Source organism: Ambystoma mexicanum, chromosome 2q, assembly GCF_040938575.1.
Source record: "Ambystoma mexicanum isolate Mex_15411 chromosome 2q, UKY_AmexF1_1, whole genome shotgun sequence".
Classification (NCBI taxonomy): Eukaryota; Metazoa; Chordata; class Amphibia; order Caudata; family Ambystomatidae; genus Ambystoma; species Ambystoma mexicanum.
In genome coordinates, this window is record NC_090924.1 from 937,351,948 (window position 1) to 937,378,629 (window position 26,682).

At 48.6% G+C, this 26,682-nt stretch overlaps 1 protein-coding gene across 1 annotated transcript; it reads right to left on the reverse strand.

Moving 5' to 3' along the window:
- Window positions 1–15,285: 15,285 nt before the first annotated feature.
- TRIL (TLR4 interactor with leucine rich repeats) lies at window positions 15,286–25,834 on the reverse strand. The gene has a single exon (XM_069648245.1). It carries the CDS (start codon window positions 25,288–25,290, stop codon window positions 22,927–22,929), a length of 2,364 nt encoding a protein of 787 aa, XP_069504346.1. The 5' UTR covers window positions 25,291–25,834; the 3' UTR covers window positions 15,286–22,926.
- Window positions 25,835–26,682: the final 848 nt, after the last annotated feature.

The following is a 26,682-nucleotide window of genomic DNA, read 5'->3' on the forward strand; positions in this document are numbered from 1 at the left end:
ATGACTCCATCGGATGAGGAGAGATATTCCCATCTTTCTCCTAAGGAAGACTCTGCAATACCCAAGACCCTAATGGCTTACTGTCACCTAACCATTCCACCACACATTAAAAGTTAGAAAACCTTTCCTATAAATCACTCTAGGCAAGCCCCCATTTATGACTTAAACAATCACAACTCATATATAGCAGTTTATTGTTTTGATATATCATTATGTGAAGCTTTTTAACAACCACATCTAACAAATCCATTAACCTAATACAGGGGGGGCGTTGTTGCGCACGAGACGGAATGGTCGCACTCGTGTGAGCTCCTGCGACGACCAAGGCCTGGAAGCCAATACGATGAATAATTCGACTTGGTTCGCATGAAAAAACGCGAATAACTTATAAAGCAACACCTCATCCAACTGCAAGCGAAGTCCCGTGAAGAAACTCGCTCAATTGACAGAGTCGCGCCGTGAGAAAGATCATACGGCTCAGAACGCTGCTGGAAGAGGGGAGGAGCCCGGCGACGGTGGCGCGGGCTGCTGGGGACGCGGAGAAGGCACAGCGGGTCGGGTAGGGGACGCGGGCGCTCCGGAGACCGTCGAGCGCCTGCTGGCCTTCCCCCTCCCACCGCCGCCCGGGCACGAGACAAACCGGAGGATCGGAGACAGGGCCCGCGGCCCGCAAGGTAGGAGGGCGCGGGTGCCTGGCTGGACTGCTGCTCCCCGGCGGCCAACAGAGGTACGCGTCTGCAGTCTGGCCGGGGGCGCGTGGGAAGTCCGCATCGAGGGATTGGGCCTCCCCGCACCAACGCGCATCTGGTGACACTGAGGAAACCCGTATAAAAGACCAACGGGGTATTCTCCCTTCCCACCCACGCATGTAGGCGCCTTGGCACGTGCCCCATACCACATCCCTTCAATAAACGTGAACGCGATGAAAGGCCCCCCCCGCCATCCCCCAAAGGGACATCCCACGGCTGGCTCGAGTGCAGACGCTCGATAACTGGGCACGGACACTAAGGCACATTTGGAGGGGGCTGGTGGACAGTGGCCCTCGGAGGCGGTGGCCATCGGAGGCGGCAGGCCTGCGGCGCTCTGGAAGTCACTGGCGGTGGGGGAGGATTGCAGCAGCCAGCAGCCCCACGTGCAGGATAAGGGCCTATTACTCCGGTGTGGGCTGCGGATCTGAAAGGCATTGCCTGTGTTTTTTCCCTGGCTCACCGCTATCACAGACACCACACCCCAACACGCTGAGAGGGTACAGAAGAACTTGGGGCCAGAGGAGTTGTGGAGCTGATGGGAATGCTCCCTGCTGGGGGCTAAACATGGTCGCAGCGATCACAGCGGACACATAGGTCCAGTAGCGGAGGACAAGGCAACTAATAGGTGGGGTGGCAGGAACTGGAACGTGCTCTCTGGCCACGGCGGTTGCATAAATCAGCCTGGAGGAAATACCACAAGCTTCACGCATAAGCGGGTTGCGGGCACTAGACAATCCCCAGAGCCTCGAGAGGAGGGGGGTGAGGAGTAGACTCCGTACAGACAATGCCCAATCGTCCTGGTCAAAAGAAAGGGAAGGGATCCATTGAAAGATTCACGAAAGCACTCGACAAAGGAGCACAACCCTTGATGTCTGAAGACGTGCCTCCACGTGAACAACCGGCGGCTCAAGCGGCCATGATGGATCCGCAAGCGGTCTTCCAAGCTATGCAACAGGGGTTTGCCGCGCTCAATGTCAAATTGGATGGTATAACAGCTGAGGTTACATCCATTAAAACCAAGCTAGACAAGACAACAGCACGCATTACAGAGGCGGAGACAAGAATTTCCGGAGCAGAAGACGCACTTGAGGCTTTGAAGACCACAGTGTCTACAATGGCGATCGATCTGGGAACAGTGAAATCTAAGTGTGAGGATTTGGAGGCCAGGTCTCGACGGAACAATATCCGCATTATCGGGGTTCCAGAGGAAGCTCTAAAGGGGTCAATAGAAAAGGCGGTGGAAGACCTCCTCCGTAACCTACTGGGGGACCCTGACTGGTCGGCAATGTTCATCGTGGAAAGGGCACACAGATCACTGGCACCCAAACCGAAGCCTGGGGCATATCCCAGGCCTATTATCGCACGCCTGCTCAACTACAGAGACAGAGATATGATATTAAGAACTGCCAGGGAGAAACAGGAATTAAGGTGGGAGGCCAACATAATCCGCATCTTCCCAGACTTCACTATGGCGGTACAGCAGGAAAGGAAACTGTTCACAGGTGTAAAGAAGCTACTACGCGAACGCCAAGTAAAATACGCCATGCTCTACCCGGCAAGGCTTAAGATACAGCACCAAAACAAGACATACTTCTTTACGTTCCCTGAGGAGGCGGCAAACTTTGTCGAGACACACATCCCTGCCCCTACCGGGAGGCCTAGAAACGAGGAAGACTCATGAAACATGCGGGAGACAAAATGCTACTATGGTGCTGATTCAGAAGGGACTGCAAACAGCTAAGGCTCCCTATTGGGGGGCCCACATGTGGGAAGATTAAGACTAAACTGAACAATCACATATGCTAGCTCCACCCGCATGTGCTGACATGTATGAGAGTAACAACGGAGAACCAGTCATAATGGAAATGGCGATGAGAGGTCCGGGCAATGGTGGTCGCTACAGCCCCCCCTGTAGCAGGTGCACGTTAAATGTTGGGAGGAGGAAGGGTGGGATCAGTAAGCATAGTTAAAGTTCGGGGAACTATGAGGGAGGGGGGAGGGAATGGGCAGATGGTTTGGGATACTAGTTATGAAAAAGTTGGTTAAAATGAAAAGCGCACAAGCCTTCGACACTACAACTATTAAATACACAGTGAGGCTACACATCCAAGGAAATGGTCATAATCAATGGTTAGATAATGGCTAGACCAGACACTGACGGCTTGAAAATATTGAGCTGGAATGTACGCGGTTTGGGTATCCACATGAAGAAGAGAAAGATAATAGCATACATAAACAGGCTAGGCCCCAAATTAGTTTTCCTTCAGGAAACACATCTAGGGCCCCAACTAGCTGGACATCTAATCCCGAGTTGGGGGCCTCATCAATATTTTACAACCTACTCGAGAAGGGCGAGGGGGGTGGCGATCCTTATTCATAAATCACTTCAATTCAACTGTATACATTCAGAAGCAGACCCTGAAGGCAGATACATATTGCTACATGGAACCCTTAGTGACAGCGAAATGGTCCTCCTTAATGTGTATGGGCCGAACATAGATGACCCAGAATTTTATGCTGGAATATTCGAGAAATTGGCAAACTACCCGACGGCCCATTTAATCTGCGGGGGGGATTTCAATACCATCCTTGATGTGAACCTAGATCGCACGTCAACAAGGTCTAGGACACTCACCAAGGCGGCACAGAAAATACACCTTCACATGTCTGATCTCAACCTGAAAGATGCATGGAGAGCGCTAAATCCGTCCAAAAGGGAATACACATTCTACTCCTCAGTCCATGACATGCACTCAAGAATAGACTTATGGCTGGTTGACAATGAGTTGCTGGGTTGGGTTACAGATACACATATTTACCCCAGGACGTATTCGGATCACTCCCCGATACAGCTAACAATAAAGGTTCCCGGAATCAGGGCATGTGGACCACCATGGAGGTTCAAGCCACTGGCTCTACAAGATCTCGTCTATAGAAACGCAATGGCTAGTAAAATACAGGAGTATTTTGAGATCAATGAGGGAACGGTGTCTAGTCCAGCAATACTGTGGCAGGCGTTCAAGGTTTGCATCAGAGGCAGCTCTATAGCTGTTGAATGCGGAGTCCTGAGGGACATCAGGGGCAGACTGTCACGACTAGAAACACAGATAGCTACCTTACAAACTCAATATGCACACTCTCCTTCAGCGCAAACAAGCGCTGACATTAAAACCAGACTGGATGAATACAAAGAAGCAGCGGAGCAGGAGATCCGCTATTTCGACAAACCAGTGGCTGCACGAAGGTATGGGGAGGGTGAAAGACCAGGGAGGCTGCTGGCGAGAATGGTAAGGGGTGAGAGAGGCATTACAACGATACCGTGCGTACATCTGCCGGATGGCACAGTGACCACTGAAGATGTTAAGGTGAAAAAGGTATTTTATGATTTCTATAAGAAATTGTACTCCCCTCAATGTGACAGTACTGATGAGGAGATAGACACCTACCTATCCCAAATACCGACAACGCTTCTGGCTGACGCCACCAGGGAGTCCCTCGAGACCCCGATCACAGAGGCAGAGATAGCCGAAGCGATAAAAGCGCTGCCCAACGGGAAAGCCCCAGGCACAGACGGTTTGGGAGCAGAGTTCTACAAAGAATTCAGCGATCTCCTTGTGCCCAGGCTATACACTGTGTGGATAGAGTCCCTGAATGAAGGAGAACTCCCTGAAACAACAAGGGAAGCAGTGATCACACTATTGCTCAAGCAGGGGAAACCACCTGAGGAATGTGGGTCATACAGGCCGTTGTCACTAATGAACACAGATGCGAAGATTTTCGCTAAAATGCTGGCAACCAGATTATCATCGTTAATGCCATACATGGTACATGACGATCAGGCAGGGTTTATTATGGGCAGATCCACAGCAACCAACATCAGACGATGCCACAAGATACTAGCAACAATATCCCCAGAGACCCAAGGAGTAGCGGTCTCACTGGATATGCAAAAAGCGTTTGATACGGTTTTTTGGCCCTTTTTATTTGGGGTGATACGCAACTATGGCTTTGGCCCCAATATCATAAGGTGGATTCACGTTCTATACACTCACCCCTATGCCAGGATCAGAATCAATGGCGCTTTAACGGAAGTCCTGGAACTGTTGGGAGGCACTCGACAGGGTTGCCCCCTGTCGCCATTACTGTTCGCCCTAGTGATAGAACCGCTGGCTGACATTCTCAGGGCACGTTATAGCGCATACGGAATATGGTTGGAAGGCAGGAGGCAGATCATCACTTTATATGCCGATGATATTTTACTATATCTTAGGAACCCGGACCGCACACTGGTCAAGGTACTGGCGGAGGTGAATAAGTTTGGCGGGTATTCTGGATTGAGACTCAACCCTAGTAAATCGGAGGTATTCCCACTCACGAAAAATACAACGAAACCCAGGGACTTATGCGGTCTCATATGGAGCCCCACACATATACTCTATCTGGGAGCATACATAGCGAGGACGGCCCAGCTCACACGAGCGCTAAACTATAATGCATTGTCTGACTCCCTGTGTGCAAAAATGAAACGCTGTAGCGCCCTTCCTATATCACTAATGGGGTGAATAGCCCTTGTTAAGATGATCATACTGCCAAAACTTTTCTACCTGTTCCACACAGTCCCGGTGTGGCCGGGGCGCACACTGTTTTCCAAGATGAAGAGGGCCTGCACATTGTTCGTCTGGGGCGGGCACCCCAGGCTTAACTGGAATACATTAACTAACACATACCAACGGGGGGGCTGGCGGCTCCGGATTTGGAGCTATATTACCTCTCGGCGCAGGCTTACTATGCTGCATACTGGGCCGCAAACTTTATTGACCCGGGGCCGCCGCCACATGGCCAACAAGCTAGAGAATCAATACTGGCTCTGCATAAGATGCTGGAACCGGCCCCTAAACACCATAATTCCTTAGACCCCACGAAGGTGACCACCACAGCATGGGCTAAGATAGCGGATATATTTGGCAAGGGCAGGCTGTATCATCCGAGTATGCCGATATGGGGGGACCCGCGTTCACCATTCTCTCTCGATGGAGAGGTGGCTATGCACTGGAATTCCAGAGGGATTGCACAGTGTGGCCAGCTGTTCCTGGATGGGCTATTTGCCACATGGGACGACCTAAAGGAAGTAGTGGGGAACACGAATAGACACAAATGGCAGTACCACCAAATTAAAGACACCATGCAAAGGGCTTACCCCTCCTTTCCGGAAGAACCAGAAATAAATATGGGGCTGGGCTATATGTTCACGAGTGGGACCCAAAAAGTCACAGCTGCTGCACTCTATAAAATCATAACCCAGACACGCCCAGAAGGGGTCCACCAGTCCAGGACCAACTGGGAACTAGACTTGGGGCAACAAATAGAGGACCACGAATGGACGCAAATATGTATGCTGACCAAAAGTATTTCATGCAACTCCAGGTATAAGCTTATACACTATAAAATAATACATAGGCTGCATTACACACCTGCAAAGCTTCAGCGAATCTACCCCTCCACCTCGGGATTGTGCCCGAGATGCCATGCCGAGGGCGCAAATATCTACCATAAGCTTTGGGAATGTATAAAATTGAAAGAGTACTGGAGGGAGGTCTGTGCTGCGCTTGACGAAATGGCGGATCTACCTGTCCTGTGGACACCAAAGCTATGCTTGCTGGGTGTGGTAGGGAAGATGAACCCGATGTGGCGTAAACTATTAAATTTGAGCTTGCTAATTGCCAAAAGGGCAATATTGTTGAAATGGAAAAGTGTAACCCCCCCCAACTAAGGCAGATTGGGAGAAAGACATGTTGTGGACTAATGACACTGAAGAAATGTATATAGACTCTGTACTGCCCATAGCCAGACCCAGAAATTTATGGGACCGGTACAAGCAATACCTTGCGGACAAGGCTACAGCGGAAGAATCAGAATCGGAGAATACCTGATTGTGTATCATTAATGAAGTGTAATTACGTTGGAATGGTGAAATGTATGTGATTGGCTTGTGTGCACCAATAAATAAAGTTTTTAAAAAAAACAAATCCATTAACCTCTACGGACTTCATCTCCAATAAATCCTCAAGTACTGAGACGAGGGAGGGGCTTATGCAGATCAACAGAGGCCTGAGGTCTAAAGTGCAGACTAGTTGTTTTGTTGGACCCAGAGTAAGCAGGACATTTACAAATGGCAGAGGCAATACAGAATACAGCTGTGCAGGAGAGAACGAGGAACCCCGTGCTGGGCCTCCTGACCGCAAGGTATCCAGACCGGTGTGGCGAGAAGGATAGCAGAGCGTGGAAGAAAGCAAGCTATGGTGAGGCTGGAGATCGTGCAGAGACTCCAGGGAACATGACCGCACACATGAACAGTGTTCTCCATTGCAGGGAAGCCAGCAGTTGCTCGTGGAGCTGCAAAGACCCGGTGAGTCTGCCTAGAACAATGGGGGAACTCCGGGACATTAGAACACACACACCAGCAAATGTTTGAACTGTATGAAGTTTCAAATGACAGAAAGACGCCAAGCTTGGTTAATTGCTATCAAGGAAAAGCACAGGTTCAAATGCCAATAAAAAGAATACACCAGGAAGCTGAGAGGCAAAGTCTGTGAGGGGAAAAGGGGGAGAAAGGAGAGCCCTAACTTTGTGAAATTTTGCAGAAGTCCTGGCAGAAGAATACCAGGCATTTGGGAAGCAAAGCTCATATTCTTCTCCCAGGACCTTTTCAGAAGTCCTGGGAGAAGAATACGAGGTAGTTGGGAAGCACAGCCCATGAGATGAAAAGGGAAGAGAAATGAAACCCTTTCCCTTGTGAACTTTTGCAGAAGTCCCATCAGGGGAGTATACCAGGTACCTGAAGTTGTGTACAGAGTTTGACCTTTGAGGAAAATTCCTGGCAGGAGAGCATACCAAGCTATCTGCAATAGTAACAAGAAAAGCTAAAGAAAGGCAGTTATGGAATGTATTATTTGAAGTTAAGGAAAGACTTTTATGGGATGTATTGTTTGAACAAAATCTTGGTGAATACAGTACCAAAGACACAGAGAAACTGTTGGATATAGACACACTTTTTTCCATCCCACCTAAAATTCCTGGGGAAGGGAACCACCCTCAGGATCTTATGGCCTCTCTTTGGAAACACCTTTTTGTTAGAACTATTCTTATAAGTTTGGTTGTGAACATGTTTTACTAATACCAAGTCAAAGACATTTCCATGCACTTTTTGTTGTTTTTTTTCTAGTGTGAGGTTTCAGGCTAGAAATGTTTTGGACACAAGGATGTCTTTTTAAGTTACAGCCTACTTGGCTCATACAGATTCTTAGTTTTAGTTTTCAGACATGGAAAATCCTCTTTGGAATAGGGCTAGAGAGGTGATTTCCAACCCATTTCTGTTTAATAAAATGTCTATATCTTTGTGTCTGCCTCTCATTTCTGACTCCTCACACTTCGCCCACAGCCTTTACACCCTTTCCCCACCAACCCTTTCTGCTACTGTGTATGATTCAAATTGTTAACATACTAGTAGTACAAATGCAGCAAAATAAAGCAGTGACTCTAATCACACTGCTACCCTCATTGGTGTGGTTCTCTGGCTCTGTGCTTCAATGTTTTGCCTCCTCCTTATACAACAGACACCAACTGGTCCAGAGAGGGAAACCCCAATTGATGCACCGCCCAGTCATTTCGGGGAGGGCCCCCAAGGGTCTAGCCTATCGTCAGTCATCTTTAGTCAATACATGCAGCCTCTTGAAGGCCTCCGTCGCAATCTGGACATGTCATGTGGATGACACACCATTATACCTAAATTTCAGTTGTGCCCAAGAAATATCATGGCTTAAACACTCGTCTTGCGATTATCCAATCCTGGATATCAAATACCTACCTTAAATTCAACCCTACCAAAACTTACATTTGTGCTCAACGGTAACACAGCTAAGCCAACACTCTTCCTATCCTGGCTATCCAAAATGAATCAATAGGTCTCCTGTGCCAAATAGTTGTTTTTAGTCATCAATGGCAACATATCCTTCAAACCTCAAATTTCTAATAAGGTCCGGACTCTCAGGTGTCTCCACATCAGACCTACCACACCTCAAAGCAATTCAATACAACGCTGCCTGACTAATCACTTGCATCAAGAAATTTGACCACATCTCTCACATTCACAGAAGGATTCAAGGGTTGTATATCCCAACCTGGATCATTTTTAAAGCATGCTTCATTAGATCCAAGGCTATCAATATCCAATATCCAGCACAATCCCAGACCCTATAACACTGTGAAACTGGAAAATAGCAAATGCTTGAAAGAGAACACGAGGAAACAGGCCACCTCTTGTTATACACTGATAATGTGGGACCACATTCCACAGGACAAGGAGGCACTCCAACACTACTCGTATTCAGGAGAGAACTGGCAACGCTGCAGGTCTGGGAATTCCTCTTGGAGCGCTGCGGACCGTGAAGTCTCTAAGCCTGCAAATGCCCATACGTTATCTGGGAAGCTGCCATGATATGCCCTTGCTCTTGTAAACCTTCTGTTACCTATGATCCTTTACTTACTGCTTCCGAGCTAGGTGTGCGTTATATAAACACCACGCATGATTCCTTGGTGTTACTTCTGGATTATCTACAGCATCTCCTTTTGCGGTTCATTTATTTGGTGCAGAACAATCTCAACAGAATTAGGTAATTCACCACTGATTAGAAACTACTCTAGCACTTAATCGCAGAATATACCAGCAGGCAGATATGCTCGAAGCAAGACCTCCATCTTGATCTGCAGTAATGTTTTATTTCCGACTGGTCCCACTAAGGATATTTAGTCTGCCTCTAAGCCGTCACTAACCTGGAACATTGCAAAATGGATACATTCACTTGCTAGTTCTGTATGGTAAGCAACTAGATAAGCAGCAAGGACCAAGGCCCACACTAAATTGGTAAGACTTCACTTTTTTACCAGCCAATTGATCTGTTACCTCTACTTACTAAATGAAACTTTATCTATACATCAATCATTACAGAGGGATTTACATTGAGGATGTGCACAGTGGTTCAATGTGATTCCATTGAGAAATGTTCATCATGGAAGTGTTCATAGGCAGAGGCGTTGCTGGGGAGGGATGAGGGTGCTATAGCCCCGGTCATTTTGGTTGTAGACCCGGATAGAAGCTCAGGGGTTACAACCAAAAGGATAGCTAGCCCTGAGACCTGACAGTCCGGACATTAGCACAGCCCCAGATCATTTCCAGACCTAGTAACACCCTTGTTCATAGGACATTTTGCTGCAAATGTATGTGGGGAAGACCCCCTGAAGCCACCCGCAATCCCCCACTACCTTTATTATTACGCTAACTCACCACCCCACACACATTTGTAGCAAAATGTGATGGGAACAATTTGATTAATTTTTACACGATGGAAATTCCAACGATGGAATCTTCCTATTCCATGCAATGTTACACCCATTGACTACTGCTTACAATAGTCTAATGGGCCCATTTGTTTTAGTGTTCATAGTATTTGCTCTATATTCGTTTCACCCCTGAGAATGCAGCTTTCAACTCGACTGTTTCTTTTATGTGCAAGTGTTTAGGAGCCGGATGCCCCTTTCCCTGGCTGGATGGCTATGGGAAGGTTTCTTGCTCCAAAGCTTTTAAACTTATAACCCCACCCTGGGTTTTTACTTCTTTTCTGAGCCCATTAAGCAGTGCGCTAGCTGTACTGGTTTCAACTTTGTTTCTTTATTTGTTGAAAAACATATCACATATCAAATTCAATTTCCTTCTTATTGAGTCATCAATTAATTACCACACACCACATTCAATATTATTAGTTGCTCTCAAAGGTCCATTCTATATTGGTTGATTCTCAGAGTACCATACAACCGTAATTGACTTTGTCCCGTCCTTCTTATTAGATCATCAATTGCATCTTCATTGATTAATGTACTTTGTTAAGTTTTCCTTAGGTATAATTGGTTTTGTTTCCTCCTATCTTAATTGCTAGCACCACCCATCAATTGTATTTACATTGATAGGTTTAATTTTCCAATGGGGTTTAAGTTTCCTTTTAGTATGTTCCTTTAATACCTTAGGTACTGGCACTACCCATCAATTATATGTGCATCGATAGGTTTTTAATTTTCTCTCATTTGGTTTTCTCTCAACATGTGTTATTCTATGGATTTATGTCCATGGTTCCTCAAAAGAGAAGCTGTCAAGGAGAAGAATATGTATTTTGTCATGTTTGCTGATACCTTGGATTTTGTCTTTTTTATATAAAACTTTATTTAATCTTGAAATACACTGACAATCAAAATATCAAATCATAATACACTTACCCTGCTTATTTGTCTTGCTAAGTTCTTCTTAAGTCTGATTTTGTGCTGTAACTCTAATCGGTTTATTTCTTCTTAAAGTTGGTTGGTTTCCTATAATTGAATGTGTGGCCATCAGTTTCAATATCATTTTACTGTCTTTATGCATGTTAAACATTTTGTTATTATTGTTAGAAAAATTCGGGGTGGTGAGGCCAGTTAAATTCTACACGGGTAATTCAATGTACCAAAAAAAAGACCATTTGTATTTTTCCCCCAAAAAGTTAACTTCATTACCAAAAGAGTATAAGGTAAGTTCAAGCCCAAAAGAGCCAGAAATTCAAAAAGAAAATATTTTTCCATTTTAAGAGTTCTACTCTACTTCTTACCTTATAAAATGTGCTTCCCAGGATGCAGTTGTCCTCAGCGTCCTACTCACGCTGTGTCTAACTCGCATGTGGTATCTTTTTATACATGATAGAAACGCGGCAAAGATTACGCCATCATGCATGTTTGCATGATGACGTCATCGCGTTTTTGTGTGTGGTGGCCATTTTTTCATGTCACTAATCTTGGTATGTTATCTTGGTGCATTTTGCGGCCATATTTGACTGCCACTCCTAATATTTCACTTTAGACCAAAATATGGACGCACCCTTCTAGGTGTTCTGAGATGATGGTTCTGATTTACAAAGCGTTTTTCAGTGGAATTCTCAGATTCGTAAACGTGCTGTAAAACAGGCCTGTGATGTTTAACTGTCTGCAGAAAGTGACATCTGACAACCTGGAAGAGTTAAAACAGCAAAAATATAAATTTTCTTAAAAAGTGTGTCATCCGTTCAAGATTGCTTAATACCTGTTTGCGTCTCACTCAACGTGCGCTGTGCAATTCAAGTTACCACGTTACAACAAAATGCTCCATTGCAATGCACGAAAGCCGCATGTTAGGATGGTGTGCAGTGAACCCCTAATGCAATGCAGTCAGTGCATCCCTGAATCATAACTTCCCCTTTTTTTATTTATCATGCTTGCTGCCCCGACGTACTGCTCTGTGGTGCTATTACAAGGTAGCATTACCACCCATCCTGACAGTACTCGTTTTGATGTGACAGGCTTGGGCAGCCCCAACAAGATTAAAACCAGGCTTGCACACAGGGTCCTCTAGCAGCAAGGGACTTCATGGGGGAGGAGTGGTGATCAAGTTCCCATACAGGCTGTATCTCATTTGGAGATTCATAAAAACGTCCTGTATTTGAGATTACCCTTCTCGTTCTATTGCACACCTGCACCCCTTATCACATCCTTCTTTCAAACTTTGCACTCTCCTTTTTGGACCCTGGTGCCTATAAATGCAAAATGAAAAGAACATGAAAAGAACATTAGTAAACGACAAAACTATTGGCATTGCCAATGCTTATTTTTTAAGGACTTGAGCCCTGCAACAAACACAGGACACCCATCACAACAGCCATGCCCCACTACATGAAGGGAAAATTAACAAGAATGGATAACAGAGCAAGAAAGGAAAATCACACACTGTCAACGAACGCAAGGAACCAACAACCAGAGTTCACAACACCTCTAAATCATCACCAATCCTCATTAAAGGAACTAAAACACCAGACTAAAACAAGACTAAAAACAGCATACATTAAACATGACCTCTCCACCTACCAACTAATCAAATCAGAAATAAAACAAACCACAAAAAGGACCCATGTGACATCAGAGGAAGGTCTACCAAGAAAAATGTTTACATCCCAAAACACAGAATCCTGCAATGCTGAAAACACCAACCAAAAAACATCTTCAAGAATCGGAGTTACACTCCAATTTCCCATCCTGAACACTCATTTCATAGCAAGAGATTGGTAAATGCGTTACTCAGCAACCAACCACCAAACTACAACAAAACAGTGAACTGAATCACACAATCTACTGTTACTCCTCAATGAAGAGACAGAGGATCGGTCTGCATACCCCGAAACACCCACCGTCACCCAACCAGAGAACAAACAACCCATGTAACCCAATCCCACTGGACCGCCTGAAAAAGCATCCAACAACGAACCAATCAAAAAGGGAAACACTGCACTGCAGCCTGCTCAATGTATAAACTATGGCAAAGCACAAGACTGAAATACACAACCTCCTAAGTGAAGGTGGCTCTGACGCCCTCTTCCTTACATAAACATGGCAATCAGACAAGTAAGTAATCACTCACAAAGCCATACAAAGCAACTACAAACTAATACAATCCAACAAAGAAGGCAGAAGAGTAGGTGGCATCACCCTGCCAAACAAAAACTAGATTTCCTGCATTTTTGACCTGTAACAGAAACAGAAATAGAAGACTCTGAATCCCTCCTAATAAACATCAAAATCAGTGACCAATTCAACATACTCTTCCTACGTATACAGAGACTGCCCACCTGCAACCCAAATGTTGCCACCAAACAAACTGTTGTCATAGCCAGCCTAACTGTAAAGCATGACAACATCATCATACTGGGAGAGTTCAACATCGGGTTCGAAAGAGAACACTAAACGGCAACAAACTCCCTCAGCGCTCAACGTGAAACTCTCCAACTCAAACAAATGGTGAATGGACCTACCCACAGACCCAAACACACTCTCGATTCTATCTTCTGCAGTGATGGACTCTACACTACTACCCCACTGGTACCAATCATCTGAAAAGACCATCATACCATCATATGACCCCCTTAACTATCAGAACCCCAACCCGTGCACTAACCGCAAATACAAAGCAACAAACGACAACCAAAAAAAAAATGAAAATGCTTGATCTAGAAAACCTAACACAACTATTAGTAACCACCAAACCCGATAAGCCCCAACTAAATGAAATAACACCAGACATTGTCAGAGATAATCTTCACACTTGGATAACAAACACACTTAGCCAATTGGCACCCTTAAAAACCTTCAAACCTACAAAGAAAAAAGTAGCGGGTGGATAGCTCACAGCGGAATTGAGAGGACTTAAGAAAGCAAACTTTAAACTAGAAAAGTCATGGAGTAAAAACTATAACCAATTGGACACAATGAATTACCTATGGCAAATGTGGCTATACAAATCAGTAGTTTTAAAAGCCAAGAAAACACACTATGCCGCAAGAATCCAATCAGCAGCCAAAACCACATACGGAAATGTACAGAATTATCGAGGAAATAAACCCTACCTCATGCTGCAACACTACCATATCCTCCCAAATGTTATGTGAACATTTGTGACCCATCTCAGAACTAAAATAAACTCAATCCAACAGGCCATAGACTCATTCACCATGATCTAAGCTGGAGGTGAATGAGCCGGCTCTATTTGCACCTCCAGCCCCATGGGAATGGAACCAATGGGGAATGGGAATTTACCGCCTAAACGCTACTTGTGATCTGGTGCTAATATCGCTGGAAATAGTAGCGGTAATGCTATTTGTGTTGGCAGTATCCCGGTGCAATTACCGCTGGGATACCACCAACCTTGTGATGAGGCCCATTGAGGTCTCAGGAAGGTATTACCCAAATTGACCAGGCCAATTTGGCCGTAAACGATTTGGCCTAATTTTTTGCGGCCGTTTTGACTGCAAATATATGTGGGGGGTGGGTATGGGGTATTAAATAATGTAGGGAGATTTGGTGGGGTTGCAGGGGGTTTCCCCCGTATATATTTGCATAACAAAACAAAAGGAAAGAAAACTGTCAAATCGGCCACGGGCTAATTGATACGAACAAATCATATACATCCCTCAGGAATTATACCCTGGTTTCTGGTTTGGGTAAAGTATTCACTTCCACATCTCATCAGCTTCCAAAGTTCAATGATCCAGTTAGGCACGTTGTGAGTCCATCACGCAACAACAGATACCCCAACTGCACTTTAACAATTACTCAGAGCCGCAGAAACATTGACCTATTACGGGGGGGTTACTCTTCATTCTGCATCATCACAGAGGATGCTCGTTCAAACCCCACAATGCCGAGATCCCACACATCCAATCAGAAGCAAGCATTTTCCATCCTTCCCGTGTTACTCAATTGCCCTCCCACAGCAAGACTGGCCACTCCACGCTTCCTCTCCCACCTCTCCCTTTGCTTTTGACTTCCACATACTCAGGGCCGGTCACCCCAGGCACCAGACCAATGAATCTTGAACAAGCCCTGGTATAGAGAGGTCACTACAGTGCTGGCTGGAAGAATGTCAGTAGTCATATGCTTAAATATGATATCATATTGATCTTTAATTCCAACTCAAGCAAATGGTTAATATTGATTCTTTATAAACCACAAGCTTACTTCTTTCTTATCATCGTACAAAAAGATTTATTGGCAGATCAAATAATAAAACACACAGTATGTCTGCATCTCCCATTGGAAGAATATCCAGTGATATGGTGCTCCACAATAGGTTTCACTGTTGAATTGCTTGGTACTTCCAGGCCATGCAGCCCCTCTCTCACAGCAGCTGCCATACTCCAGGAATACAGTTAACATAGTAATGGTTAAAGGAACTGAGATTTTCTTTGTTGGGTCTCTAAATAGTCTAAAATAGAAAAAAGCGAATGGAACAAGAATACAGTGGTCCTCCACGTCAACATACAGTACCAACACCGACATATTTTGGTATGTGCAAAGTCTATTTTCCTGACGCCTCGGCTAGACCCCACCGAAAAACATTTTCAGAGGTAACATAAAAGAAGCAACTTCAATGGTTAATTTTGCAAATATTAAACGAAGTTGAAATAAAAATTCTCAGAGTAGTTGCTAACATATTGAGTTGAACCACATGGCTTTGAAAAAACAGAAAGACCAAAACACAATAGCAAATTTCAAGTAAGGACATGAGCAAGACTCAATGCAGTGGGCTGGGCGGGCAACACGAGGTTCCCGGGTTAACAACTCTACTGATTTTGTGAGGTATAATCTTTTATATTCCTACAACAAAGATAAAGTATAATTATGGCTACTTCATATTTCTGAAATATGACTAGATTTGCCCTTCAAAAGGAGAGGGAATGTTTAAAAACAAGACGACGGCCATGTTTTGAAGGATAAACAAAGTCAGAACTTGTAGCCAAATACCAGATGGGTCAAGTGTGCCGCCATATTGTTGGTAATGAAGGTTCTACACGAAGACAGAGGAAGAAAATAGCTCTTCACTTTCTTCTTCCCTTTCCACCCTAACAAGAAGGACTTCGGGTATTTGGAACCCTGTTGTTGGGCCATTCCCAAACCACCTGTGCTCCTTCTTCATCTTTGAATCCTTAGTAAATGTGACAAGACGATGGGAAACACTGAGGCCCACGTGATAACATGACAAAACGCCCCCCCCCCTCCGCCCACTTCAGTTGTACTTTTATGCCAGATGGAAGGTGTTTGAAGTTCCGGAAAGTGGTTCTTACTTTTTCCTACTATTCTCTTTCTACATCGCTAAAGGGCGCGGGTCTCAGCATTTTAGATCACAGGGAACAGCCTGAACAATTCCCCCTCACCCTCCAAGTTGATTCCTTCCTGCACTCCTCCTGACTTAGTGCCCCGATATGTGCAACACGTCACCCTGTGCGGCACTGAACGGGGCAGATTGAAATGGGCACAGGGTTGGATGCGACAGCTTCAGGAAGGTCACATGTCACTGCGAGCAGTTGGGTTCAGGGTTTGAGGGAGGCACCATGGCCTCTGGCAGCCAACGCTTGCAACTTGCAAGCAGTGCGAGAGCGCAAAAAGTACAAGGTAGTCTCTGCCGTTCTTCATGGGCCTTCGTTTTGGAGTGAAATTCCCTGATAAAGGATGGCTCATCATGGGAAGCGTTTGAAAGGGTTCTTCCAGCTCCAAGAAGTTCCATTGGATGTTATGATGTATAAATAAATTGAAAGGCTTGATCTGTGGTCATATCGCCCAATATCTTCAAACCATGACCCGTTTACTAACACGCAAGCCCTTACTCAAGACGTGCCGAGGGAATCCTGTATATGTTTTCAAGAACATACCCATCAGGTGCCGGGCGTTGAAACAACCTTCTTCAGGGACGCGTAACTAGAAACACCCGTAACCAGAAGACACAACCTACTGCTTTACGAAACCATGAGATACCAAATCGAAAATCACATCACCCTGCGGCACACGGATGCGGGAGGATTTGTGATAAAAGGAGAGGCTGTGGTAAGGAAATGTGATGGTTCAGGAAAGTATGGGTGTGCCGCTGCCACACTGATCCCCGGGATGCGGGTAAGAGGGTTATTTGCAGGTGTAAACTACTAATAGTTTCAGCCAATTCAAGGAAAGGAGTGATTGAGGGTGGGCTTTCTTGTATTCCGTGAATAACCTCCAAGTGCGATGGGGAGGTTGTGGTATAGATTTAGTGCCAGGGAGCAGAAGATGTGGAGCTTGTGGAAGAAGTACGAGCATGCACTGCTTCACAGGTTTCTCAGAAGGTCTATGATTGGTCATCAGGACCCTGGGCAGAGGGAAGAAATGTGTGACTCCACACTGGCTCACAGAAGACAATGTGTGAAGGGGCGTGACCAGCGTGATGCTGGTTTTGTGGGAAGTGGAATGGGAGAGAATGCAGGGTCATTGGGAAGAGACCGGGCGAGTTCTTTAAGGGTGTCGAGCTGATTGGGGGCAGTGGGATCGGGGCACAGTGCCTACCTGTATTAGGAGTTTGCGGCACGGAGGCGATTTGGGGAAATATAAGAGGAAAGGGAACCTTAGAATGTGAAAGCATTGTGATGGGAGTCATACCTGTGCATGGTCTGTGGCAGCTTCTGGAGGTCTGGCGGGGCCAGGAGGTCCAGCATGTGACTGGTCCGGTTCCACTCCTACCCTGCCTTAAAGCCAGACTGTTGCGCAAAGAACGGAACACCCTGCGGACCAGGTATTCGGAGCTTTCAGGATCCCTTTCTAGTCATCTAGAAAGATAAAAAGGGGGGCAAGGCACACCGAGGCCCTTTGTTTCAGATTTCCTCCAGTGGGAATCGCGATTACTACTATTAGAAAACTGCCAATGCAAACCTTCCTGGCTTGTGTCGAGGACTAGGTTTGCCAGTAAAAATAAGGAGCAACCAAGGGGCTTCTTTCACCGCCCCTTCACTCTGTGCTCCTTGCGGAGTCCGTTCAAATTCACAGGAAAAAACACGGATTGCAGAAACCGGTTGGCTTTCGGGCTTTGACCAGGACTCCTATAAAAAAAAAGCACAGCGTTTTAAGGGCGGGTACAGTCCTCATTAGCCGCCAATTGGTGGCATCTTCTTTTCTGAATGCAAATGTGCCAGCAGAGATTGATCTGAACCGAAGGCGGGCGAGGTGAAGCTTGCCATTTGGAGGGCAGTACAGCCGGCGGTGTTTGCCAAATGCCACCTCTTTTATCATCGCCTCCCAACTTGTAATGTGCTCCAAACGTTGTACCGGTGCACTTCACCCATGTACCCGCAGCAGCACTTGGCATAACATTGCCCCTGGGCAAACAAATAATGCAGCAATGCATTTGTACACCACATCAAGTTCTGCCCAGGTGTAAACTCTGATGCAAAATTGCATTGTATTTATTTATTCATTCATTCATTTGTAAAGCGCACAAAGCCCAAAGGCATCTAGGCGCTGTGATGCCCCCCGTGCAAAGTGTCTGTAAATCGGGTGTCAAAGTTCGCGCATTTGAAACCTTCTCCTCCCCAAATAAATGGGATTTTTTCCCCCACGACCATCCATAGTGTCCCTTTGTTGTGACAGTATGGGCATGCAGCTGGTTTGAGTTCAGCTGGCCGGTTTTGCTCACGTTTCGATGTTATGTTCTTACAGTGCCGTTCACGCAGTTCCTGCCTCGTTCGCGTTGTGTGTTCCCTGACTCAACCAGCACAGCCCCCGAATGAGTCAGCCTACACTGTATCTGCTTCAGGGTGGAGCAAACAGCCCCCACCAGCTGACAAAGGACGATTTGCTCGGCGGGAGGCAAACTCGGAACCTCTCTGTGGGGGTCTCTCCCCAGGAGGCAGCCACGAGCACGAGAAAATGCAGCTCTGGCAAGATTCCCGGAGTAATTCCAGCACACGGGTCGGGCACGCTGATTGGCTGTCCACAACATGTTACGGTCTAACGCATTCCATGTGTGTGGGAAGAGTTACGTCATAGCCATAGGCTCAGAATGTCCATAAGATATGTCGGTTCCGATGGGCACATTATAAGCTCGCTGGCAAAGCAAAAGGTGTAGTGGCATCAAAAAACCAGGGGGCACACTGGGTAAAAAGAAAACAAGTACACCAATGGCTGTGATTTAGCACAGGATGGAGTTGGTTGTATTAACTTATTCTTTTAAATATATATTATCAATGATGTACAAATGCGTTTTATACTGTTCTAATCTTTGATGGACATTTTTTATTTTCGAAATTAAGTATATTGACTGATAAAAAGAAAAGCATGCCCTTTACCTGTCCTTTCGTGGGTCTGTCTGTTTATGGGATTAGCCAAATCGATGTGGATGGGCCAGCAGTAGCGCGCGTGCGTGCACACACGCACGCACACACGTAGGGAACTGGGAAGGATAAACATGTCATCTCATACACTCTGGGTGCTTATATAGAAATGGGATTGAAAGACCCTGTTTAAAGGTTGTGTGAATGGGTCGGCAAACTGTTTCTTGGGTGCCTCGTTGGGGTGGGGGCGCACCCCATGGGCAATGGGTGAGCACTGTATAAAAGCTCGAAGCTGTATCTACGCTCTTTCGTTACCACTCAGTGACGGTGCTGAGAGTGAGCATCTAAAACACGTGCTCTGGAGATAGTCCGCGTGGTTGCCCCTGAGAAGGGCAGCACACCCACCATAGCAAAGCTGGGGGGGGCGCTCTAGTCCAGCGCTCGGACAGGGCCACTCCGGAGCTGAAGATCTTCTTTGTTTACTATGGAGGGGTGGGGGGAAGGGTTCTCCAGGTGCCACACATATTTAATTGTTACAAAATAATACGTGTTTATTCAATATCTAAAAATGGACATGCCTCGTTTTAATGAAGTCTTTCCGCGATTCACTGTTGTGTGACTGGTTATGGAACGGTATTCTTGTGGTCGTGTTGTGGACTGTCGCTCGATGTAGGCATAGCACGTTGCGTTTTGGTGTGCCATGGTGATACACCAGCATAGGTGCTGTGGGTGTGGGGGGCGGAGGGGGTGTCGGGGGATGTGCGCACGCATCTGAAATCAATGAAAGCCGTACCGTTGAGTTGGGCAACACATTCAAAAACGTTAACAATACCGTTTGTCTCGTGAACTTTATAAATATATTATTTAAATTGTAATTGATAATGCGTTATTGTTATTATACTCCAATGAGGTGTACACTTTAGTGGGACGCAATGTGACTTCTTCTTTAAACATTAATACAAAATATCATAGTCTTAATTTACATTGTGAAATCATCGAGTAATACTGCATTATAAAGGACGTACACGCTGTCAGTACCGATGTTAAATGCACCGTATTCATCAGGTAAAGCCATCGTATTAAGTCCTTCCTCGGGGGTGGGGGGGGGGCAAGTAAGGACATCGGCCATAACTCCACCTTCAAAAGTAAACGTAATGTAAACGACTGGGAGAGTATTGCACGTTCCCGAAGATGTGGAAAAGCGCCAGTTATAAATGGAAGACCAATCATTGGCACGGTGACTTGTAGCGCGCAGAGGTCTCGCGCGTCAGTCTGGTCCCTGTACAGCAGGGGGCGCTGTCGGTTCATTTATACATGACATGGATTTCACGGTACATTGTATTATTAGAGTTGATTTTCCTGTACATGTACCGTAGAGTTGCTATTTGTTTTTATTTCTTCTGTGTCTTTTATCAGACTACATTTGGTTCCATTATTCCAGCTGCAATCATTTGCAATGACTCCTCTGAGGTCAGAAATCCCGTTTGCTGAACAAAAGAGTGCAGGGCTCGAACTTCTTGTGCCTTGTTTTGCTGACCTAACAGCTGGACGAGATACACTTTCTCTCCCCTTATGCGCAGTGCACGCCGACGCATATAGCGCCTTCCTTTGCACGGGAACGTGCGCTACTGGCTGTGGTAAATTTGCTGATAAAAGATCCCAAGCAGTTCATTTGGACGTGCCATGTGTTGTGCGGACATGGTGGTACCCACGATAGAAAAGCCACCCGGGGTGCTACAGTGCAACATCCTCGATTACTGAGGACTGAGAGGTTACTGGGTGGGGGGCAGGGGAGAGGCTAATAGCTGGAGACAACCAGAGAAACGCCCCCTCCTTACTTTATGTGAAGGGCCGTAGGGCCGTGTACTGGCCCATTGGAAGAACAGCGCCAGTACCGCCTCTACAAACACATGGGTAGCCCCCGGTACCCGCGTAATGCAATGGCACTATCACGTTAACTGATATACTGAGGAGAAAAGTACACTGGAGGTGCCAACTGCAGGGCCACGAGGGCACCAAGAAACCCCCAGCAAGGGCAAAAAACCGGAAAGGCAACACGTCGCCAATGGCCATTTTAAAGTCCCATAATGAGAGGCCCAGTCTGGTGATTATAGGAGCTGCTGCGGGGGCCTTCCTCAGACGTCTCCCCTCCCCTGTGTGAGACGTGGCACAGGCCGACAACGCGTCTCGGATGAGATGACTGCGGCCTAAGCTGAGCGACCCTGCAGAACGACCCCAGACCTCGGCCGCACCACATCGCCCAATGATATAGGTACTCAAGCGTGCTGCGTTGGACCCATACTTCCCACACGCACAAGCACTAACACGCCTTCTTAACACATGCAGCCAATAGCATGGTTGAATAATTCAGTCCAACACAGCATCACTGAATAAGTCGATCCAGCACAGCCTGGGTCCGCGAATCCCCAGCCAGCATCACTGATCAATTCTACCAGTAGCAGCAAGTTCACAATATGAAACAACAGTGCAGAGGAGGGTGGGGGAGTCCAGAACAGACTAAACTCTACTCAGCCTCCTTAGGATGTGCTATTCTGTGTATGGTGACCCTTTGGTTGGAGGGGGCGGGGGGGGCTGGGTCTTTTTTTTCTTTCTACAGTCACATTAGGCATACCATTGAGAAAGATGCTCATTCGTCAGCACACACAACTGCTGCCAAAAAGCTGATGGCACAGACATAACGAATACATGGGGAGCAGCATACAATGGAACAACCCCTCGGACACAACAATACTGAAGATTCGAACACAACAATAATGACAATTCACTAAAAAGCCCTGCACAGACATTTGGTGGGGGGATGAGGGGGGGGGGGGCGGGCTGTGGAAGAAAGAGGGAAGTCGGGAGGACAGCAAAGTCTGCAGTGTGAAGAGCGACTTGATGGAAAGAGTGTCTAACGCCGGTGGCCCCCCAGATCCCCGAGTTCCCGTGGACTGAATTGCAGCCCGGGGAATCTTTTTTCCACGTGTGGGGGGTGCTTGTTTTTAAGGGGTCACAAAGTTTCCCAAAATTAGAACAGGTATGTGGAGTCCAGTAGGCGGAGACGGGGGTCCAGTCCTGAAGAGCAGGGGTCACGTCCCGAAGACCAGGAGTCACTCTAGTGAGTTCAGATAGCTGCCTGTTTTGTGTCGGAAGCTCTTTAGAGAACAGATTCTGTCCAGTTACTTGGCGTATACCCTCAAGTAGCCCTCATGTTGGAAGCTCCCTCTAAGTGTACGGCTTAAACATGTTCCTCTTGGTGTGCAGCTACAATACAATCTTCTAGCCACATGCTTTGGCGTGGTTCCTTTGGGCCAGCGTGTCCCGACATTTTTGACAGACTAAGAGCTATGTCCTTTCCATTTCTGACAGATGAAGACATCTCTGGGAGGGGACGGGCCTCCCTGGCCGTCACTGGGACTCTTTCACGCGTCCCTACAGTCTCTTGCTGGTCAGTCGGTGAACCTCTGCATGACCTCTTCCCTGCGCAGGTTGCCGTCCATGAACCTCTCGCAAGGCCCAGGGAACTCGATGAGGTCCGCCTCGTTGATGGTGCACATGGCCGCGCGGGGGCGGTGCGCCTGGAAGCCCGAGAAGTCCCCGGAAACGCCGGTGCCCACGGAGCGGTAGGGCCTGCGGGTAGAGTACATGTGGCGCACAGCGGGTGGCACGGGTCCCTTCCGGCGGGCCCAGCCCCTGCGCAGAGCCCGCGAGCCCCAGGCCGCAAGCACCAGCAGGACCAGCAGGGCATTGGCCGCCAGCAGGCCCAGCGTGAGCAGCTGGTAGTCCAGGGGGCGCGGGCCCTCGGGTGCAGTCACCAGCCCGGCGCAATGGTCCCGCGGGGCCACAGGGCAGGCTCGGCCCCCCAGCAGGCTCTCCACGCACACCATGTAAGGGGTGTCCCCGCGCAGCTCCCTCAGCGTGGCCGCCGCCTCGGAGCGCTCCGGGAGGTAGACGAAGCGGGGGAAGCGGCTCTGCGGGGGCTGCTGCTGTCCAAAGCGGTCGTAGAGCAAGCGGAACCGCACGGGGCCCGTGGCAGGGCTGCTGTGCTCCCGCACACCCCAGCGCACCACGGCCGTGCTGCCGGTCACCGCCGCCACAGTCAGGTTGAAGAGGAAATGCTTGTTGAAATCGCAGGGGTCGGAGACCATGGGGGCGGCCGGGAGGTCTGGAGCTGCATGGGCCAGGGAGTGTTCCCCAAAGAGTGCTGTGGCGACCGCCGTGGTGTGAGAGGTTGTTCCACTAAGCAGAGTGAGGGCGGAGGGGGCCGGCAGTTGCGCGCCCGGGCGCCTCCGGGAGTGCCTCAGAGCTGGTCGGCGTGCACGCGGTACCGCGCCGTGGCGCTCAGGTAGGGCGGTGGTAGTGGACGCCCTTTGCTGGATGTGCTCCGTGCTGCTTGTTGTCATAGTCCTGGCACTAGGTAGGTACTGATGCTGCTTCCGCCGCCCCCCTCGCCTGGAGGGCTTCCTGGGCTGCAGCGATACCCCCAGGGCTCCAGAGCGGGTTCCGGCCAGCTCCCTGCCATTCCTGTCCGGGGAAGCTGGGGGCGGTGGGCTGGCGGTACTGCTGCCAGGTTGGCAGGCCTCATCGCTAAGCTGCGTGTCCTCCAGGTAATCCAGGTACTTGCCCTGCAGGGACGCCGGGTGGCGGCACTGCACGAAGACTGTGAGCAGGCGGCCCTGCGAGTGCCAGGCGCCCATCCAGTGCTTGAGGCCGCGCAGCCTGCAGTCGCAGGTCCAGCGGTTCCCGTCCAGGTCCAACCGGTGCAGGGCCGGGTTGCCGGTGAAGGCCTGCCCTGGCAGGGCGCTCAGCGCGTTGCCCTGCAGCCTCAGTTCCCGCAGCGCTGGCAGGCCAGTCAAGGCCGCAGGGTGAACGCTGGACAACAGGTTCCGGCTCAAGTCCAGCACCTCCAGGTTGTGCACGGGTTCCAGCAGCTGTCCGGGAAGATGGGTCAGTAAGTTGCCGTCCAGCCGCAGCTCCCTCAGGGCCCCCAAACCTTCGAAGGCCTCGTCCGCCAGCTGGGCCAAACGGTTGCCACTCAGGATGAGCCTGGTGAGCCTGCCCAGGGCCGCGAACACCCGGCTGCCCAGCTGCTGCAGTTGGTTGCCCGAGAGCACCAGGGTGTCGAGGGCCCCGAGCGGCCGGAAGGTGGCCGGGTGCCGTAGAGCACTCTGTAGGTTTCCGGACAGGTTGAGCAGTCGCAGACGGCCAAGGCCAGCGAAGGGGTCCCGGCCTAGGCCCCGCAAGCGGTTGTTCTCCAGGTGAAGGTAGAGCAGGTTCCCCAGCGGTAGGAAGAGCGCCTCCTGGAGGTTTTGCAGCGCGTTGCCGTCCAGCCGCAGCTTCACCAGACCGGCCAAGCTGGAGAAGCAGCCCCGGCCCAGCACGCTAAGCTCATTGCCGTTCAGGTTCAGCACCCTGAGCTTGTGCAGGGGCTCCAGGGCCCCGGGGGACAGGCCGGGCAGCAGGTTGTTGCCGAGGTAGAGTTCTTCCAGGCGGCTCAGCTTCTGGAAGGCCTTGGGGTGGATGTGGCGAATTTGGTTGTACTGCAGGTCCAGCCTCTGCAGGCGGCTGAAGCGGGGCAGGTCAAAGGCGCTGACGTTGGAGATGAAATTGCCCCCCAGGCTGTAGGTGACTATGTCCTCGGGGCTGGGCATGGCGCTGGCCTTGGGCAGTGCGCGGAGGCCTCTGTTGGTGCACAGGATGTGCTGGTGCTGTTGGCAGTCGCATGGTTCTGGGCAGATCAGATGCACGGCACAGAAGAGATGACTGAACCCATAGAGTACCACCACCAGCCGCAGGGTCCAGGGCACCTCCATCGCCAAGCTGTGCGCCGCTCCGGCATCCCCCTCGCCCACCGGTCACTTTTTGGCAGCTCCCGTACGCGATCAGACCTCGGTTCCCCCGGTCAACAGTCTCTTCTTGCAGTAACAGCGGCAGGTAGGGCGGCCAACTCAAGTTCATAACATCCCCAGAGGCACAAAGCATCCCCGGCGCGTTGGGTCTGCGGCGTGATGGCTCCCTCGGGCCTCGCCTCCGTAGTTCTCAGCAGCGTCCCGGACACACTCGCGTGCCCCTCCATGGGCTCCCTCAGCGGCTCTTGTTGTTAAACCATCCGGGCTCTGCGTGCCAGAGAACAGCTGGCAGACTGGAGTCTCCCAAGCTCGAGCTAGCCCCCTCCTCGCCCCCTCATGGTGGCTCCTGTGAACTTTCAGGGCTGGAGGAGAGCCGCCGCAGTGTGCAGAAGAAAACTCTGAAAACCCTTATTGTTCCTGCTCCAAAATCGCCCAGCTGGCAGGAGGGCTCCGCGGAGTTGAAACCAGCACACTGGAAGGATAAGAAAAAAGCGCAGGGAAAAAAAAAGCAGGCGGAAACTCGTACTTCCCACATTTTATCCCTGGGGGCTGCAGGCAGGGAAAGAGGATCCGATTGGGAGAGCCTCAAACTGGGCAGCGGGGGGGGGGGGGGGGGGGAGGAGGGAAGACCCAGGCACACACTCCTGCTTCTGATCAATCGGGGGCGAGGCTTGGCGCCAGTCCAGGAACTTTGTGACCACTTACTTAAGAACACACATCTCCATTTGCTTTTCAAATGAAACCTGCATGTTTTCATTGTTCGCTCAAGACGCTGTTCTATTGCATGCATTTTACAACCCAGGCACGAGATGTACTCCTAATTTTGCGTGTGTGTGTGAAAATGGCGCCATGAAAAGAAGACAGCAAAGTCAACGATTGCAAGAACACACGCGTGTCTTGATAAGAAAAGATAGCCACCCAGCCAAAAATGCAGTTCCATAATCCTTCTGTATGCCGTGTATACTTCCGCCTTCACATTTCTTCCCACCAAAAATGTGTACATAGCAACTTAAAGCTGTAACCTTTATATGTTTACAACTAAAAAGGACGTACAAGTCCCCACCATATATTTCACAAACAATAGGCTCAGTAACTTTGCATATTTGTATTTGTTTATTATTTGTATCGCGCACCAAACCCTGAGGTAACTCTGGAGAGCTGTACTTGGAAACGAACTTTACAATCAGAAACCATGGGCGGTGTATAGAACGTCCCAAAATCGACTAATTTCTTTACATGTCCGAGGAAAGGAGAGGAATGAACTGCCGTGCTCGATTTGTCTTCAACCTTCACACAAATACGAAGGAGCACAGTGTACACCTGCAATCATGTACTACAATGAAAAGGGGTAATAAT

Coding starts and splice junctions, on each gene's coding strand:
- TRIL (XM_069648245.1), bottom strand. CDS start 25,290: ATGGAGGTGCCCTGGACCCTGCGGCTGGTGGTGGTACTCTATGGGTTC.